At 41.0% G+C, this 16,452-nt stretch overlaps 1 protein-coding gene across 5 annotated transcripts in view; it reads left to right on the forward strand.

Annotated features, from left to right (window-relative positions):
• ARNT2 (aryl hydrocarbon receptor nuclear translocator 2) overlaps positions 1 to 16,452 on the forward strand; it is an 82,484-nt gene that overhangs the window by 10,206 nt on the left and 55,826 nt on the right. The window contains exons 1-5 of one of the 5 annotated variants that reach the window (XM_072345910.1): positions 1,278 to 1,435; positions 5,465 to 5,576; positions 10,586 to 10,633; positions 13,493 to 13,537; positions 16,164 to 16,377. In XM_072345910.1, coding sequence (XP_072202011.1) covers positions 5,467 to 5,576; positions 10,586 to 10,633; positions 13,493 to 13,537; positions 16,164 to 16,377 — 417 coding nt within the window. In that variant the 5' untranslated portion in view covers positions 1,278 to 1,435; positions 5,465 to 5,466. Of the gene's footprint in view, positions 1 to 1,277; positions 1,436 to 2,699; positions 2,866 to 5,464; positions 5,577 to 10,585; positions 10,634 to 13,492; positions 13,538 to 16,163; positions 16,378 to 16,452 lie in introns of those variants that run through there. The other 4 variants (XM_072345911.1, XM_072345913.1, XM_072345912.1 and 1 more) reach the window with 4 other exon arrangements.

Here is a 16,452-nt window from a genome sequence, read left to right on the forward strand (position 1 = left end):
GGTCTACATTGTAGTCTTTTAGTTGGACTGTGTTGTTCAAAGGCTTTCCACACTCATCAGACTGGGTGTTTGTGCAGGTTGGGCTGCATCCCAAAGGCCTCAGTGCCTAAAGTTCATTGAGCCCAGCTTGGGCCGTGCCTTGTAGGACAGCTCATGGTCCACTGCTGCAATAGCAACAGTCACTAAGATCTTCCGTGGTGGGATTGTCAAGCAGTTACTCAGAAATACTTTGTTTACATCCATAATGGTCTTCCTTCTCAGTCCTCCATGACTTGGACCAGAGAAAAATGGTGCCCAGAAGTGACATCTCTGGGTGTTTGTCCTGTGCTCTGTTGTAGCAGGCTGGTGGGGCAAAGGTACCACGCCTGGCCTGGCCTGGTTCTTCAGAGTCATTTGGAGTGGTAAATTTAGGATGAATGTTGTAAATACTCGTACCTGTGAGCTTAGACCATACTTACCATGTCTTTATATAATGAAAACACATTGTAAGAATATTTATGTTAACAGAGGATGGCACACTAATTCATTCGTGAGGAAAATCTCTGCTCAGTATGGAAGGCATATCTTGTCAAAGTTCTTTCAGCTTAAATCAAAAGTTGTAGGCATAAATACTGCCTTGATGTGCAAGGCATGCAGAAATGGTGCTTCATACTGAGAGGTCAGGACCAGTGAGTCCCTATGGGCACAGCAATGAAGTGCAGAGGCATCACAAACAATTTCAGTTCTGTGGTTTCACCTGCTGCTCTCACAGTCTACTGGTGGGATATATTAGATGTCTGATAGATTTGCTGCATTGCCCTGATAGCTGTTAGTGTCTTTTCTGGGGTCATGGCAAAGATGGTGGTATTTGACCTATATTTAGGGCATCTCTTGTATGGTTTCTGACCGTCTCTGCTGATCAGCTGGTCCCCCAAAATGATTGGCTTAACTGCATCATTTTTCCCCTTAGTATTCATGTGCGATGCAGAAGGATGAGAAATCTCTGATTTAAGACCTTAAAAAAGGAACATTTCTTTGATAACAACTCACTGTGCCCTAATTTTTCTTCAAGATTCTGAGGGGGCCTCCCCCCCTTCAAAATACAGAGCATCTCACTAGAGGGAAAATTGTTAAATTAAGCAAAATTTACATGTTAATCCTATAAGCTCTCCCTATCTAAGTAACTGGTTCCAGAACCTAAATGGTTAAAGTAGAAAATGTTAGTAATTTTGCTGCAAATAAATTGATCAGTATGCAAGACGGTTGTCACTGGCTGAATCATGGTCCACAGTTAAGGTAAACAGATCTGTGATGACATTTTCTGAGCAGAATACCAATGCTGCTACATTTCTTCCCAGAGGTTTCTGACACTTCTTATATGCGGATAAAATCCTTCTCCAAGAAGGTGTTGCTCACAGGAAAGAAAGAGCATCTTTGAAAAGAATCTTCTCTAAAGGTGGGATTTATTGTATTTCCTGATTTATTTGCTGTGAGAAATGTGTTAAGGAACATAGAAGGGGATGTTTTTGCTTTCCTGCTTATTCTCTCAGTGCAGCAGATCTTTCTGATTTGGAATCTATTTTAAGTCTCTGGCAGTGAAATGCAATAAAACAGTATTTAGCAGAGTTATCGAGGGGAATGTAAATACTGTCATTTTTATGGTCTCTGAAAGAGATCTCTCATTTTATAATCTCTGTGGTTAACATGCAAATGCGATGACTGAATATACAGTTAGGTTTTAGCATAGGTGTTTCTGTGAGATTTTTTTGGCTGTGTGATGGCTTCATGTGTTCATTGCCATATTCTGAAGAGATACGATTTGGTTTATTCTTGAAGGTCTCTGTGCTAGGCAGAAATCCCCCTCTGCAATTGAATGCAATCAGAACCTCTTTGCTGACATGCAGCAAACTCCTGAATGACTTCAGAGTATGAAAAATACAGTATCCGAAGAAGGTTTTGAAATCTGTTTTCTCAGAACGTATAAAATGTCTGTGGATTTTGCTATTGAGGGTACATGTATAATTCTGTATTTAGCCTTAGATCTATGTTTCTTTTGTGGTAATTGATGTCTCTGTCATTCTGTGGATTAGCAGGTGGAAGTCTGTTACGTTTGCATTTATATAAGTAGAATCTCATCAGTTTAATCAGGTACCAGTATCTGCCTTTAATCCTGTTTATTGCACTAAATACCGGAGGATAGAAGAACCCTGTGAGGAGCAGAGCATGCTCAGTGGTATCTGACATGTCAGAGCAATCTGGAGCTGGTCCTTAAAGTCAGTGTCAGAGATCCCAAGTCTGCTGAAGTGGGTAGCAGCTCCTCTAGGCTGGGAACTTGAAGTTTGGCTTGAAGAGCCTTGATTTGATAATCTCAAACTTGAGAGGAAGGTCCAGATGGACCCAGCTGTTATCCCCTCCAGTGGTGTTCATCATTGTTGTTTGCACTGAGCCACTTCACGTCTTTTGCTGTGTGAGGTGTGTGCTAATTGCTACAGCTCTGTCTCTGTGACAGTTTGAGATGAGCTTGGAGTTTCTTGGGTCTATATTTTATCTGCTTATTTTTAATGTACGCTTTCCTTTTTTTGTTTCACAAGAAAAAAAGTAAATCCATAAATAATTTTGGAGTGGCAAATGTGCAGCACTGGAAAAAAGTGTGATATCAAGGCTTGACGTGTTCAGCAGTATATTTAACTCTGGAGGGAAAGAGGACTAATGCTGTTTTTACAGTGCATGCTGATGCTGCCTCTAGGTTAGCATGGCTCCTCGGGTCTTTGCAGGGTGAATGTGAGGAGCAGAGCCAGGTCTTGCACCGGGCAGGGCAGTGATGAGGTGAGGCCTTGTAGGTTGTTTGCTCTGTAGCTGGAAGAATATCCACTGAAGTCTGTTCTGGTGAGTACTATTTTAATAGCATTTCTGTGTTCTTTGGCAGAGCTGTAGATTACTTTCTAACTTTGACATGAAATACTGTGTATATTTCTCAGTGGAAAAGTGATGTACGTTCAAGTCTAAGAGACATCTTTTACATGATTCTTTAGAATACTGCTGTGACAGTTACTGATGAGTTTTCTTGAACATTCAGTGTGACATTATTTTACATTCTTATTTTAATTTTGGGTACAGTAGGCGCTGTTTGCCTTATTACTGTTGGCAGGAGGAAGGTCTGTTTGAGGAAGGTCCAATCTCAGAAAGAGAACAGCTTGTTTCCTAATGTCCATTGCTGCTGAAGCACTTCTGTGGGCATCAGAATCAACATCTGTGTGGACATGGGTCTGGGACATAGTCCTTTTATTGATTTATCTAGTTGTTTATTTATGCGATTATTGTTTATCCTACATAGAACTTGGTTCTGCAGTGCTGGGTCAAGCACCTGCCTGGGTAATCAGGGACCTGTGGAAAGAGGTTTACTCATCCTAATCTGGATGCGTATGCATAGGATGGTGCTTCCTTTCTGTTTTATTGCTTAATAAGGTTACCTTCAACAACCATCTTTTACTTCTAGAACTCGTAAGAGGAGACGAATCCTACCCTTCTCTTGGTTTGCCGTCAGTTTTGTTTTATGCTTGAGGAAAATGAAGGTACAAGAAATTCTCATCCCAATTACAAATGCAGGGTTAGTTTCACTCTTAAAATGCCACTCAGTTGATTTATTTATTTATCTATTTATTAATGATTACAACTTAAAAAGAAAAATCTTCTTGGTGATTGATGCCGAAATGTGGTTCTGAGCGATAAGGGACACTTTGCAGGTAGATTTATGGCATTTTTACCATCTGTTTTAACAAATGAGTCAGCAGAGTGTTTCCAAAACGACCTTCGGTTGTATTCATGAAATGTGAGTTTGAATGCTTCAAGTGAATTATCGACATTAGAATGCTACGGGTACTTCTTCCTTGAAAATAGTTTGATCAGTTGTTTAGATGCTCATGCTTTCATTTATATGGAAATATGTTAATGTACATGAATGCAGTGTTTCCATGTACCAGAAGCCTTAGAGACAGCTGGGCTCTGTGGTATGGTAATCTAAGCAGAGGTCTCTTTGTCCTTGCATGCTTTTTTTGAAAAGCATTGGATGGGTATTTTGCTGTTGTTTTTTTTTTGTTTCAAAAGGAGTTATTAAAAGTAAATGCGCCAGAAGAAATTCATGAAATCACTGAACAGATGAAATGTTATTGTTTGAAATGCATAATGCTGCATAATGGATTTATATATATATAAAATGTGGCAGAGATGAAGTGCTCTCCAAACATAATGAAAGAAACATGGATTCCTGCTTCCATAATTGAAGTTCTGTTGTACTTATCTGTTGGGAAGAATGGCAGGATTTTTGAGCAGCTTTGCTTTCCATTAGCAGATATATTTATCTGTAGCTCTGGATACCCAGCCAAGTTTGGGTTTTTTTAACACCAAGTTGGAAGGAAGATGCATTTTCCTTCATGATAATTAAATGTTGTGACTGTAGATTTTTACCTCTAAAATGAGTGTAGTTCATCTGCATTAAAAAGTTTTAATTGCTTGCGTGCTCTGCACAGAGATAAAATGTGCTTAACCCAGGGAACAAGAGAAAAGGATATAAATACATTATAGTCCATTTATCTTTTTTAAACTGTAATAGTTTGTTACTAATAGGTTGTAAAAATACTTGCTGTTAGTGGTCTGATGGTGTCGGGTGTGCTGTTGTTATTTCTCAGGTCGAAGATTTGATGTTGAGGATCTCATTAAACTGGGGTTTTATCATGGAGTCATATTGTGGCTTGGGTTGGAACGGACCTGAGAGATCATCTGGTTCCAAACCCCAGCGGTGTACAGGGCTGCCAACCACAATATCTGGCACCAGATCAGGCTGCCCAGTGCCCCATCCAACCCGGCCTTGAGCACCTCTGGGGATGCAGCACTGGCAGAGGGGTGAATGGTTGTGTTTGGGGCTCAGGTCAGCTCTACGGGGTGCCGTGCTGAATACAGGAAGGCGTGCATCTCTCCTGAGTTCAGGCTGGTCTGTGGAATGCTGCTAGAATATGATAATAAAAACAAAAGCATCACCTGGGAATCCATTGCTACTCCAAACTCTTGACTTCTTTGGAGGACTGAGATGTGTCTGAAGCTTTATTTTTCTCAGTACCTACAGCTACATTTACCTTGGAAATGCAGCTCTGTGTATCTGTATGGGGCAGTTTAGCTGCTGTAAGAGGTTGCTGGCCTTCATCTGACAGCCTGTCTGAGAAACAGACTGCAGCAGTCTCAAGTGAACTGAAATACAGAGGTACCTGCTGTACGCTGTGTTCTCTTGACTGCCTCCTAAGGCACTCTTAATGGCTATTGACAAACCTAGGCTTGTTGTAAGGGGGCTGAATATTTGCTTGACTTCGGTGGGAGAGCATTTCTTTCTTTTAGAGGAGAAAAGCTTTTCTCCACCTTTGTCACCTCCGTTGTCTCCTTGGGGCTGGTGGATTAAATGTTTTTCTCTCTCTCTTTCCCTGGTTCTGTCTTACAGAAATGGCATCCGATATTCCTGGCTCTGTGGCTTTGCCGGTGGCACCGATGGCGAGTGGCCAAGTGAGAATGGCAGGATCCATGCCTTCCAGAGGGGGAAAGCGACGCTCTGGGTAAGGCATATCTTCAGGGCTGGAACTGGGAATATCCATCTCTATGCGTGTTTGTTATGTAATGTCGGTGTAGGTAACTGTCTTACGGCATTAGTCACTGGTGTTCTGTTTTTCTCTTCAATGTATCTGCTCTTCCTGCAAGATCGAACTTGCTGATAAGGGCCCTGTTTGTTGTTTTGCACACTTCAAAAGATTTTCGGATTTGGCAAAGCATCCAGAAGCAGAATTTGGATCCTGTGGCTGTTTTTCATGTAACGATTGCACGTTGCCTACATCTGTTTAATCTCAAAAAGAATTCATCATGTGAATAAAGGTAGCAGGATTTGTTCTTGCTTGTGCATGCCGACTTAATTCAGCTTCATCTGAAAACTGGACCTGGAATATCTAAAATAGATGCTTTCTGTTGAGAATGATTTCTATATAGTTCCAGGTACACGGAAAGCTCAGGCAGCCTCTTTGTTCGATGTTTGTGGTCTGTGACATTCTTAGCCTCAGTGGAACTGCAGCAGAGTCTCTCCAGCTTGGGGAGAAGGAGCCTAAATCAAGCTGAGCTCCTCACATAGATGAGTGTCCTGCTAGAGAAAAAGTCTGTTATTTCGAAATGTAAAAGTTGATGTGATGTAGCCAAGAGCTTTTCCACATTGGGTTGTTCTGTGGCAACTCATAGAGTCATAGTAATCCGTATTAGGAGAAAGGTATCTCGAGAGCTTCCTTTGGACGTGACAGTTGTTCCCCTTTGAGGGTTCTTCCATATGCTGAGCCAGTTGTGTAAGATTGCTTGGAAAAATTACCCCTAAGCTGTTTTTGTCAGATGTTGCATTTATAATTGGGGAACATTTTAGTGACAAAGCATGTTCAAACATGCCCTCAGAAGAAGAAATATAGCATTAGCAACTTTTCATTGCTACGTAGCATGTATAACCTCTTGTGCTTTTGAGTTGAAGGATACTTGATCTCTTTCTTTTTGATCGTAAGCCACAACAAGTATTTACACTGGTTTGCAAATTGTGGTTGCCAAGGATAGGTGCTACTGACTGAAATCTTCTGATTATGCTAGGTACTGATTTGATAATTAATTGAAGGCTGTACTTTAAACACTGCCTTTTAAATACCATCAATCTATTTGCAAGGAAGGGGAGTGAGGAAGGAGGGGAGGGACATAAAATCAAATGGCTTGAAAGGTATTTAATATGCAAATTCGGTGAATAAGATAGTATAGATTTGCAGCTACATCCAGACTGTGGTGTTTCATCTGTGTGCTGTGGCTCTAAACCAGCAGCAGCCCTTTTTCAAGCCTGAGCCAAGAGTGCATTTTCTTCCCTTTGCTGTGCAGTATTCAGGCCTGGAGGGAAAGAATGCCTGCTGTGTCTGGTGCCTTGTAGCGTCTCTTTGAACAAAGTTGCAGCTAACACTTGGTCCTTTCATTACTGCCCTGGTGGTACATCTTTGTGCACCTAAATCCTTGGGCATTTTAGAAATGAGCGCTTTGTGTCGGGCATAAAGGAATATAGCTCTGAACTCAGGCGTCTTTTCTAGCTTCAGTTATCTCTGAAAATTGTTTCTTTTCTCATAATTGCTGAGGCAAGCTGGCAGAATAATTGCTGCATGGACTTGAATGTAGATCAGTTTGAGCTCATTGGCTATCCAGGAGGTGTTTCTGCGCTGTAGCGTTCAGCTTCACTGACAGCTCAGAAAAATATTTTTCCTTTCTACAGATTATACCGAGTGCTTCATAGGAAAAAAAGTGAGAGCCTAGTAGTGTGTAAGCTCACATGTCGCTGTGATCAATAGCTTCCTCACATAAGGTAGTTCTCCTTTAGGCTTTGCTGTATTGGAGGGTAGGGAGCTTTTTCTGCAGACAGGGAGGGCTGAGGTCTTGTGTTTTTGCAGTCACATCGCTTCTGTTCCATTCCATCACACACTCCTGTCTTTTCTCTAATGCAGAACCTGGAGATATGAGCAGGTCTCCCCCCCAACCCTGTTCTGTGGGAGGGGCTGCAGTGCAGGCCCCATACTCAGCTCAGCACCACCCCCAGCACTCCTCTCTGCCCTGAACATACTCAGCATTGCTTGGGAATTCTGCATAGCCATTTTGCTTCAGTGCTCAAATCCCCTCCCATCTCATTTTTAACCTGTGCAGAACCTCCCTGTGGTTGTTTGTTATTTTCTGTATGGAAATATTTCTAACTAAATATAAATTAAAAAAGCATGTTTTTGTCACATTGCTTACATTGCTCACATGTCTTTTCGAGGGGAATATACTTTAATAAGTACCTCATACATCAGCATTAGTTTCTTTCACAGATAGATGTGAACACTGTGAAAAAGGAAAACAGGATTTATACTCTTCAGAACAAAAAGAGCGCAGTGCAGCTCTTTGTTTAAAGTCTCTTTTTAATGGGAATGTTAAATGAAGATAAGGTACTATTTCAGTATCTTCTGAAATAATATCATTCCTCATCTTTGAGGCTGCTAATGTGCAGTATGTTCTATCTGAACAGAAGATCTTATCTGCCAGGGTAGAGGAGTTAGTTGGAATATTACTGTGGTGTTTTTTGCTGTGTTCAGCTAAGGGTTGCAGCCGATTCCCTGTCTTTCACTTTGCCTTACTCTAAAGCAGATGCAGTGATTCAGTCTGGGAGCAGAAATCACTGGATTTAAACCTGAGATTTATTTCATGTTGCACACCAACATTTGTTGACAGCAATGGGACAGGGTAGACTTCCAGCTTTACATTGACGTTTTTATGAACTTCATGTTATTATTTTTGTTTGCATTTGGGAAAAAGTTGAGATTTTCCTGTAGTCTTACAAAGCAAAGATCTTATTTAAAGATTTGAGACTGCTGCAATCTGGTAGCAGCCTGTGGTGAATGCACTGTGGATGTGGTAGGAATGACCTGTGGGTGTTGAAAAATCAGGATCTCGTAAGAAGAGAAACAGATATGCAGCCAGTCGGATAAACTGATGAGTTACTTCCAAATGGGTGAGTGGGGCTGTGCATACAGCATGGGCAGCAAGAGTGAGCCTTAGGCTCTCATCAGTTTCTCTGTCGTTTTCTGTATTATATTTTGGAAATAATGTAATAGTCTCGGTACGGTAGAGCCATTATTTGATTTGGTGTGGCAATGGAGAAATTCACCTCTTAGCACTCAGTTGAAGTATTTCATTGGAAGCCAAGAAAATACCAGGGTGTATGATCCTAGTGCATTGGAGTGGAAGAAAAAGGGAATACAAAATGAATGCATTCCAATTGAATCTGAGGAAGGGTCCTGGCATAGCACAGGACATGTGGCCGGCCACTGGGGGTCGGTGTTGCTCTGCACAACGCTGCTGTGAGGTCACAGCCAAGGGAAGTGATTTACAGGCTGGATTTGGTGATAATTGGGTGAGCAAAAATGCAATTTCTTGTGAAAATGATGATTGCATCAAACTTAACCAAATTAAAGATGTATTTCTTCTTAAGACTCCTTTGGGAAAATGGTTTTCTCTCTGTTTCCTCTAGCAATGAATAACCACTATTGCCATCTGGAAAATATTACTCTGCCTTTTCTCATACCGTTTCCAATTCCTTTACATATTTGCTGCTTGTGTCCTGATTGAACGTAGGTTGCTGTGAGTCAGATGCATCTATAATAGACCAGTCTGTCTTTGGTATCGAAATAAGGAAGCAAGGCTGTACTGTCTAGCAGCAGCACATACTGCTGTAAGTTCATTTAATTATGAAGAGTTCTTACACCGTTGTTCCCACACTCTGAGCATGGAAACATTAATTTTTAATTTGAAACGTCTTTTTAATATTGAGATAAACATCATTGCTGCTTTGCAGGGTTTTGCCTTTCATATGGCATGCCTATTGTTAATGTAAAGTGGTAGAGATGTTGAATTGGTAATTATATCAGATTTATTACATTGAAATGTTAGAGAACGTGGAATGTGAAGAAACCCAACAAAACCCTTTGTAAAACAAAGCGATGATTTCCCATATACATGAATCACTTTTAAGTGGCTGCTCAAGCCTCTGTCACACTAACATACTTCATTATTGAAATTAATACACCAATACAATAATTGTGTCTGAAAATTTTATGTCGGCTTGGTTCTTAGTCTGGTGTAATGCCAAAGTCACCTCTGTTATTAATGGGATATCTGTTTGTCAGCCTCTTCTTAGAGGTGTAAAATGCTTGGAAACGTTACTATTTTTACAGGATTTGTAGCAACTTAACATCAACAGGAAGGAGAGAATCATGCTGCCTGACATAGAGTAATATAGTTGGCTAATTTAGGAGGTTAATCTGCCCAGTCTCACTGTGTTAAAAGCAAGGAAAGGTTCCTGCTTTTTGTGGCTCCCCAGAGCAGCCCAGCTGGATGGCTGGGATTTGGCCCAAGGAACAGCTCGTTTCTTCTGTTGACTTAAGGAGGTCCTGGACATGAAGCAGGTAAGTTAGGTAGGCTTACAGGTCACTTCAGCATGGCCTGGATGAGGAGTACTGCAATGTAATCACTGTCTGCACGTTGGCTGGTAGTTCTTGTGAAATGATTGGCAGTATAGGACAGGGCTAAACAATGTACCACAGTTAAAAGCAGTAGAGGCAGAGTACATGATCTTCTCAGCATAGAGACTGGGAGTTTGTTCTGCTCTACCTCTGATGTAATCATCTTTAGAATGAGGCAAAAACAGCCTGCAGAGAAAGTTCATATGACCACTTCACAGGAGCTGCACTTGTCTAACATTTCCTATTATTTGTTCATGTGGGCAGTGCAGTTTTTGAAGAGCAGAGCAGTGTGAGGATTTATTCGTTGTTTGTTTGTTAACCTGTGTTCCTCGTGTTCCTGGCTCCATCCCAAGCTGCTTTTAGAGGCATCTGGAGAGTGTATGAGATTGGAATCTACTGACATTAACACCTCCAATTAAAATACAAAGTAAACAAGACTGAGAACTGCTGGCTTGAATGTGCATGTCACCATTGCCAATTTCATGGTTACATATTTGGAAATCTTCCTTTTACAGAATGGATTTCGATGATGAAGATGGGGAAGGACCCAGCAAATTTTCAAGGTGAGCCTTTATGAAGAGTTGGCCAAATAGTTGACTCTTTCAGTGGAGGAAGACAGCTGTTTCACTACTGCTGCTCTGAAGTCTGTTGGCAACTTCTTCAGCCCATAGCCACTCAACTTGTCTTAAATTCTAGTTAGTTTTTTACCTGCTTCCTTTGCAGATTAGGCATACTGGCAGAAATTTGCTTAGTGTAGCTGTTGGCTTGCAAAGCTGACTGTATGTTTGTGTCATAATTTCATCTGCAGCTAAAAACTGCTCTTTTTCTCATTTGGTATAGCTTAGTATTTCAGCTGCTATAAATGAACTTTGGTTATTTGACATTGCTGAAGTTGTCTTTCTGCCACTGAAAACGAATCTTATTTTGAACTCAGTTCTGATGTTAACTACTTGTTAAGACCATACGACAGATCCTAGAGGTGTGGATAATGTTATAGTTAACATGGAATATTTTATGCTAGAAATGAAAACAAGCATTAAAGCATCATTGCCATTTTTCACTTTTCCTTTTGTTCTGATCACATTATCTGCATTTTTTCATCAGAAACCAAGTGGCTACTCTTGGAATAGGTGCTTTGAGGCCTACAGATAACTACTGATCACTCAACTTGTAATTGCAACTAGATAGCTGCAGACATATTCAAACACAGCTGTCACTATAGGGTTTTAACATTATCATCCTAGCCAGTCTGACAGAAAAGTGTGCTTAAGATGTGTTGTAGCACCATAGAATAACCTTGTAGATGAAGCCAGCAGCACTCATGTTCAGCTGTTATCATTTACTGAGCGCATGTTCCAGTCTATGGTACTAAAACTGATGGTCTGAGGGCTAGTCCTAACACCTTCTAGAAGGTGCCTGCTGATGGTATAAGATTTGTGACTAATAAAGCCTAATTTATGCCTGCAGAATTGTCAGGGTTTCTACACACAGTGCTACACACTTACCTGGCTCCACCCTGGCTTCAGCCTTTGAAAATTTGGGAGGGACAGCCAGTATTTCCATAATTCTTTTTGGAGAAGTACGATGTGCTGTGCTACATCTCTGGTTTTAGATGCTAGATCAAAATGGGATTTTTAAAACTTAAATGCTGTCGAAATCCCAGTTGGTTCTACTTGTAGAGAGGGTACGACAGAACAGTGCCGAGGTGGAGTACCATGGGAAGCATGCACTCAAAGAGGTCAGCTGTGGGGTTGGAAGGGAGAAAAGAGTAGCGGAGACAGCAGCATCTTGAGCAGCCAGCCAGATAAGGATGATCAAGCAAACCCCAAGCTAGGGCAGCTGTGTAGATAGTGGTGTTAGTGTGGTGCTCCACGTGGGTTAACACAGCTTGCTTCTCAGAGAGTTCGCAGCCAGCTCAGGTATTTGCATGGTTTGTCGTGGGCACATGAAGACGCATGTACTTCTCACCTGATGGCATATGGCATTTCCTCATTGAATCTGTCTTTTTGTTTAAACTTTGTAGAGCACAGTATGTTCTCTGGGCAGAGTTAAGTGGAAGAAAGTGACGTTTTCACTTGAACATTTCGAGGGTGCTACTGCTGAATGTAATGTAGGAAGGAGTGTGGCTCAGGTCTCACTTAAGCTTTTGCATGAGAGCACGAATGAGATTTAATGAGGAAGGAAAATTAGTCTCATAGAAGATTTTGCATGTTTTGACTGCTTAAAATTACTTTCAACTCATTTGTGAAAAGAAAGATTATTAGTATTTTAGAACAGAAAAGATGCTTTCTTACCATCTTTAGTTACCAGGTAAAATGTGGAAGCTCCATAGGCTCTCTTTAGTAGTAAATTACATTGTTTTAGAAAGGCTTAATTCTAATACAAAATCTGACTTTGCTGTTGAGCAGTAATACTCTCAGTTCTAGAAAAGCCATTTGCTTATTTTGTTTTATTTTTGTGTGTTCAAAAACCTACATTTTCTGTTTTGTAACGAGAGTTTTGACTTATCCAAAGGTGTTTTTCAAGGTGCAAAAATATGTCATTTTGTAACCGCTTTAGCAAAATTGATTTCAAAGGCTTTTATGCCTTTCATAGGACAGGGAAACGAGGAACATGTTATTTTGTTTTAGTGGAATGTTGCATTGCTGCCTGTCTCCAGGTCAACAAATCAGAAAGAATGAAAGTTTAATCACATGGGGCTGAAGTCCCGTGGATCTGGATGTCCTCCATAAAGTTGGCATTGATTTGCTGCAAGTATCTGTTTGGGCATCAGACTTGTGTTAATTCAGAAAGGAATGAGGTGTCTGTTTACTTTTAGGGATCTCAGCCAGTTATAATTTCACTTCTATGTACCCAGCAGTTTCATGCCTGCCCAGCTTTTGCCAGTCTTTCCAACAAGTGGTACAGTGTAGATACCTACTAGAGCTTCTTTTCTGAAGGCACCTCTGTATAATGCGTTGCACTTCAGTGTGTGTCTCTCTGCCCTGCCATGTTATCTGTAGACCATCAGTGCCCTCTGCTGAGTTGTGGTTGCAATCTGGAAAAGATAATGCTCTTCCACTTCCAACATAGCAATGAATATTTCATGGGCTGCTGTTGATAGAAGCTCGGTGGTGCTTTCTGTAATGGTGCTGGTTGTGAAGTTTCCCAGGCGATGAGTGTATGTTAGTGTTTGCATAAATCCAATGAAATGTATCTTCAACTGTTTTTTAAATGTACAAAGGAAGTTTTTGAATTGGCATGGCTTGGAAGTTCCATTAAACTCTGTGGTTTCTTTGCTTTATCATTTTCATGTCCTCATTTTTCTTGCTGTTTTTTTTTTTGTAGTAGTTCGCAGTTGTGAACCTCTTTGCTTTCTGCTGCGTGTTGACTTTCATAAGTGCATAACCCTTGTGAACTTACTTACTGTCTTTCGTTTCTAGGTATGATGGTGATCAAATATCTGGTGATAAGGAAAAGTTTGCAAGGTAGGCATGTTCCTGAGGGGTCTCCTGCTGAGAGAAAAGGAGGGAATGGTCATATCCAAAGCATCTCAGTATGTGTGCCTTAGCTTAGAGAGCTGGTTATTTTGTTTCTAGGCGGAAAGGTGATCAAAGTACTGCTGACACAGAAAGGATAGCCAGGTACAAAGAAAGAAAATAACGATTTCCTCCCAATTTTGTTTCCTATGATGCCCTTCAGACTGATCAAAAGTAGGAAGGGTTGGCTGATCTAAACATTCTTGAAGTCAGAAGTACAAACCTCGGACTTAGGTGGGTTTGGATCATCTCCCACAGTCCCCTAGAATGTAATGTTCCTCCAAAACTTCCGTGCAAAAACAAAGTTAGAAGTTGCAGGATTAGGACACCATATCGTGCGCATGTTTACGAATGCCAGGGTTCCATGGGCAGGCCCTTGTGGAAAAGGAGCACAATCTGTCTTTTAGGAGTTTAAGTTTGAGCTCATTTCAGGAAACGTTCAGAGTTTTGGTTGATCCCTTTCAAAGCCAATTGATTAACATGCTGTTGTTTTTTATGATCATAAATAAAATGGACCATTGAATATTCGCATTTTTTCTTCTTTTGCTGTGTGTTTACACTTTACAGTAGTTGTGTTTGATGATTAGGAGTATCAAGATAATTTAGTGGCAGATAAGGGGATATACATATGTAAACGTGAAATACGTGTTGAATATTTGTGTTTTTTGTCTCTTTTGTCTCTCAGTTACCATTTCTGTGAAAATGCTGAACTTAGATCAAGCTTTCATTACGTAAAAATGCATTTTTCTTCCTTCTGTCTGTATTTATCTGCATATACATGCTGAGTTGTACACACGTGCTCGTATGTACACACACTGTCACACAGGATGTTCTGCTTTTGTGTGCAGTCTGGCTCTCACAGGCTTTGTTCTCTCCCACGGATGTACAGACCGTGCAAAGGCTGCATATCAGCCCTTTGGAGTGGAAAGTTTCATTATTAAGTTATAATAAATAGCTCAGTCAATAGTGACCTTATCCAAAGGACTGCTTGTTATTTACTAAAACGCAGTGGCTTCTCACTGCAGGCATACATTCCTTGATTTCATGATGTAGTCCTTGATTTCATGGTGTAGTAGCATAGGCATCAGTAGGAACAGTAACTGCATGCAGCCCTAACACATAGCATTTCTGGAGACCCTGCCTCTTGCATGTAACACCTCTATGTGCAGGAAGGAGGGTACATGCAGTGATGTAGGGCAAGCCCATGCACTCCCTTTATTTCAGAAAGCAGCATACTACAACTTGGATTTTTCTTCTCATTTTAAGAAAAGGCTTTACTATTGAACTTATTGCAAAATGTGACGAACCTTTCACGATCGTTCTTCATAACATTCAATTTCAAAAAATGCTGGTATTTCTTTTAAAGTTGTGTTGTTATACTGATCAGTGCTGGTGGACTCTCCATGTTATCACCTTTCACATCTTGTTGGATCAGCCAGCGATCCCACAAGAAAATGCCAAGCAGAGCTCATTGAAATCAGTGGAAGATGCTGCTTTGACATCTGAAGCATCACATACCTGTTGTATACTTGTATTTAGCTGCCATCTGACAGGTACAGTATGTGAAAAACAAGTGCTAGGCACTGAAGTATTCTAGGTCTCTTTAGACCATCTCTCACAGTTATATGTGCTGGTGATCAGACAGTGGTGATTTACTGTAAGAGAAAACTGAACTCTAAGATCTTCACTTCTGGCAGGCTTTGGTGACTGTCAGTTTTGAGAATTCTCAGAGTTGGCTCACTAACTCAGTCATGTGTTTTCTATAAAGGATGAGAACATCGGAGCTCAGCCCGTAGCAGGGCAGCATCGAGTGCTGTCACGGTTACTTCCCTGCTGTGTTAGTTTGTTCTTGTCATCAATTCTGACCTATGTCTGAGGAGCCAGATGTTTACTTGCTGTCTTCTGTATTTATTTTATGTATGTACTTATTTATTTAATGTAGTGTTACACCGTATTTGGTCCCGTTCCTACAGTCTGATCCTGCAGTATCTCCTTGCAAGCGTGAGGCCTTGTACTGGGAGGCTGGACTTGGCACACAGCATTAGAGGACATGGAGATCTTTGTCATTAAGTGGGTGTTTTCAGCTGGGACACAGGGTTGTTTTTTTTTCCCCTTCATAGTGAGGCACGATCCAGTCGCTGGTAAGAGCTTTCCTCTAAAGGAGGCCTCCTATGAGCATAGCCAGCACCTTGAGCAGGGACTGGATGGTGTGTGGTGCATCACTCCTTCAGCTAATTTGGGACTTTGGCAGGAGTTGGCAAGTGTAATTCATATCTTTGTACTTCCATTAGTTGTCCTTAAGCCAGAGGAAACTAAACACGTTAAGAGATTAAGGCCAGAAACAAGCAGAGTAGAAATTTGAGTTCTTTCCACAGCTATAGGCAAATCAGTCTTCTGTGGCCTGGATTTTCTGGCTATAAACTGAGAGATAATAGTGCTCAGTTTTGTAAAGCACTTCACTCTCCTGATGTGATAACTACAAAACAAATGCAAAGTATTGTAATCTCTTACCTCCATTTGGAAATCTCACACTGATTATGTCTGCTTTTCTGTTGGTGTTTCTCTGAATGATCAGGGAGAATCACAGTGAAATTGAGAGACGCAGAAGAAATAAGATGACGCAGTACATCACAGAGCTGTCTGACATGGTGCCCACTTGTAGCGCGTTGGCTCGTAAGCCCGACAAGCTGACAATCCTTCGGATGGCTGTTTCACACATGAAATCAATGAGGGGCACTGGGAACAAATCTACTGATGGAGCTTACAAGCCATCGTTTCTTACAGAACAGGTAGATCTTTTCACAAATGTCTGTTCTTGTTTGTGCTTGTTCAGGTTCTAGACAGCTGAACTGGGCTGTGATGAA

The sequence above is a fragment of the Excalfactoria chinensis genome, chromosome 10 (genome assembly GCF_039878825.1).
Source record: "Excalfactoria chinensis isolate bCotChi1 chromosome 10, bCotChi1.hap2, whole genome shotgun sequence".
Taxonomy (NCBI): domain Eukaryota; kingdom Metazoa; phylum Chordata; class Aves; order Galliformes; family Phasianidae; genus Excalfactoria; species Excalfactoria chinensis.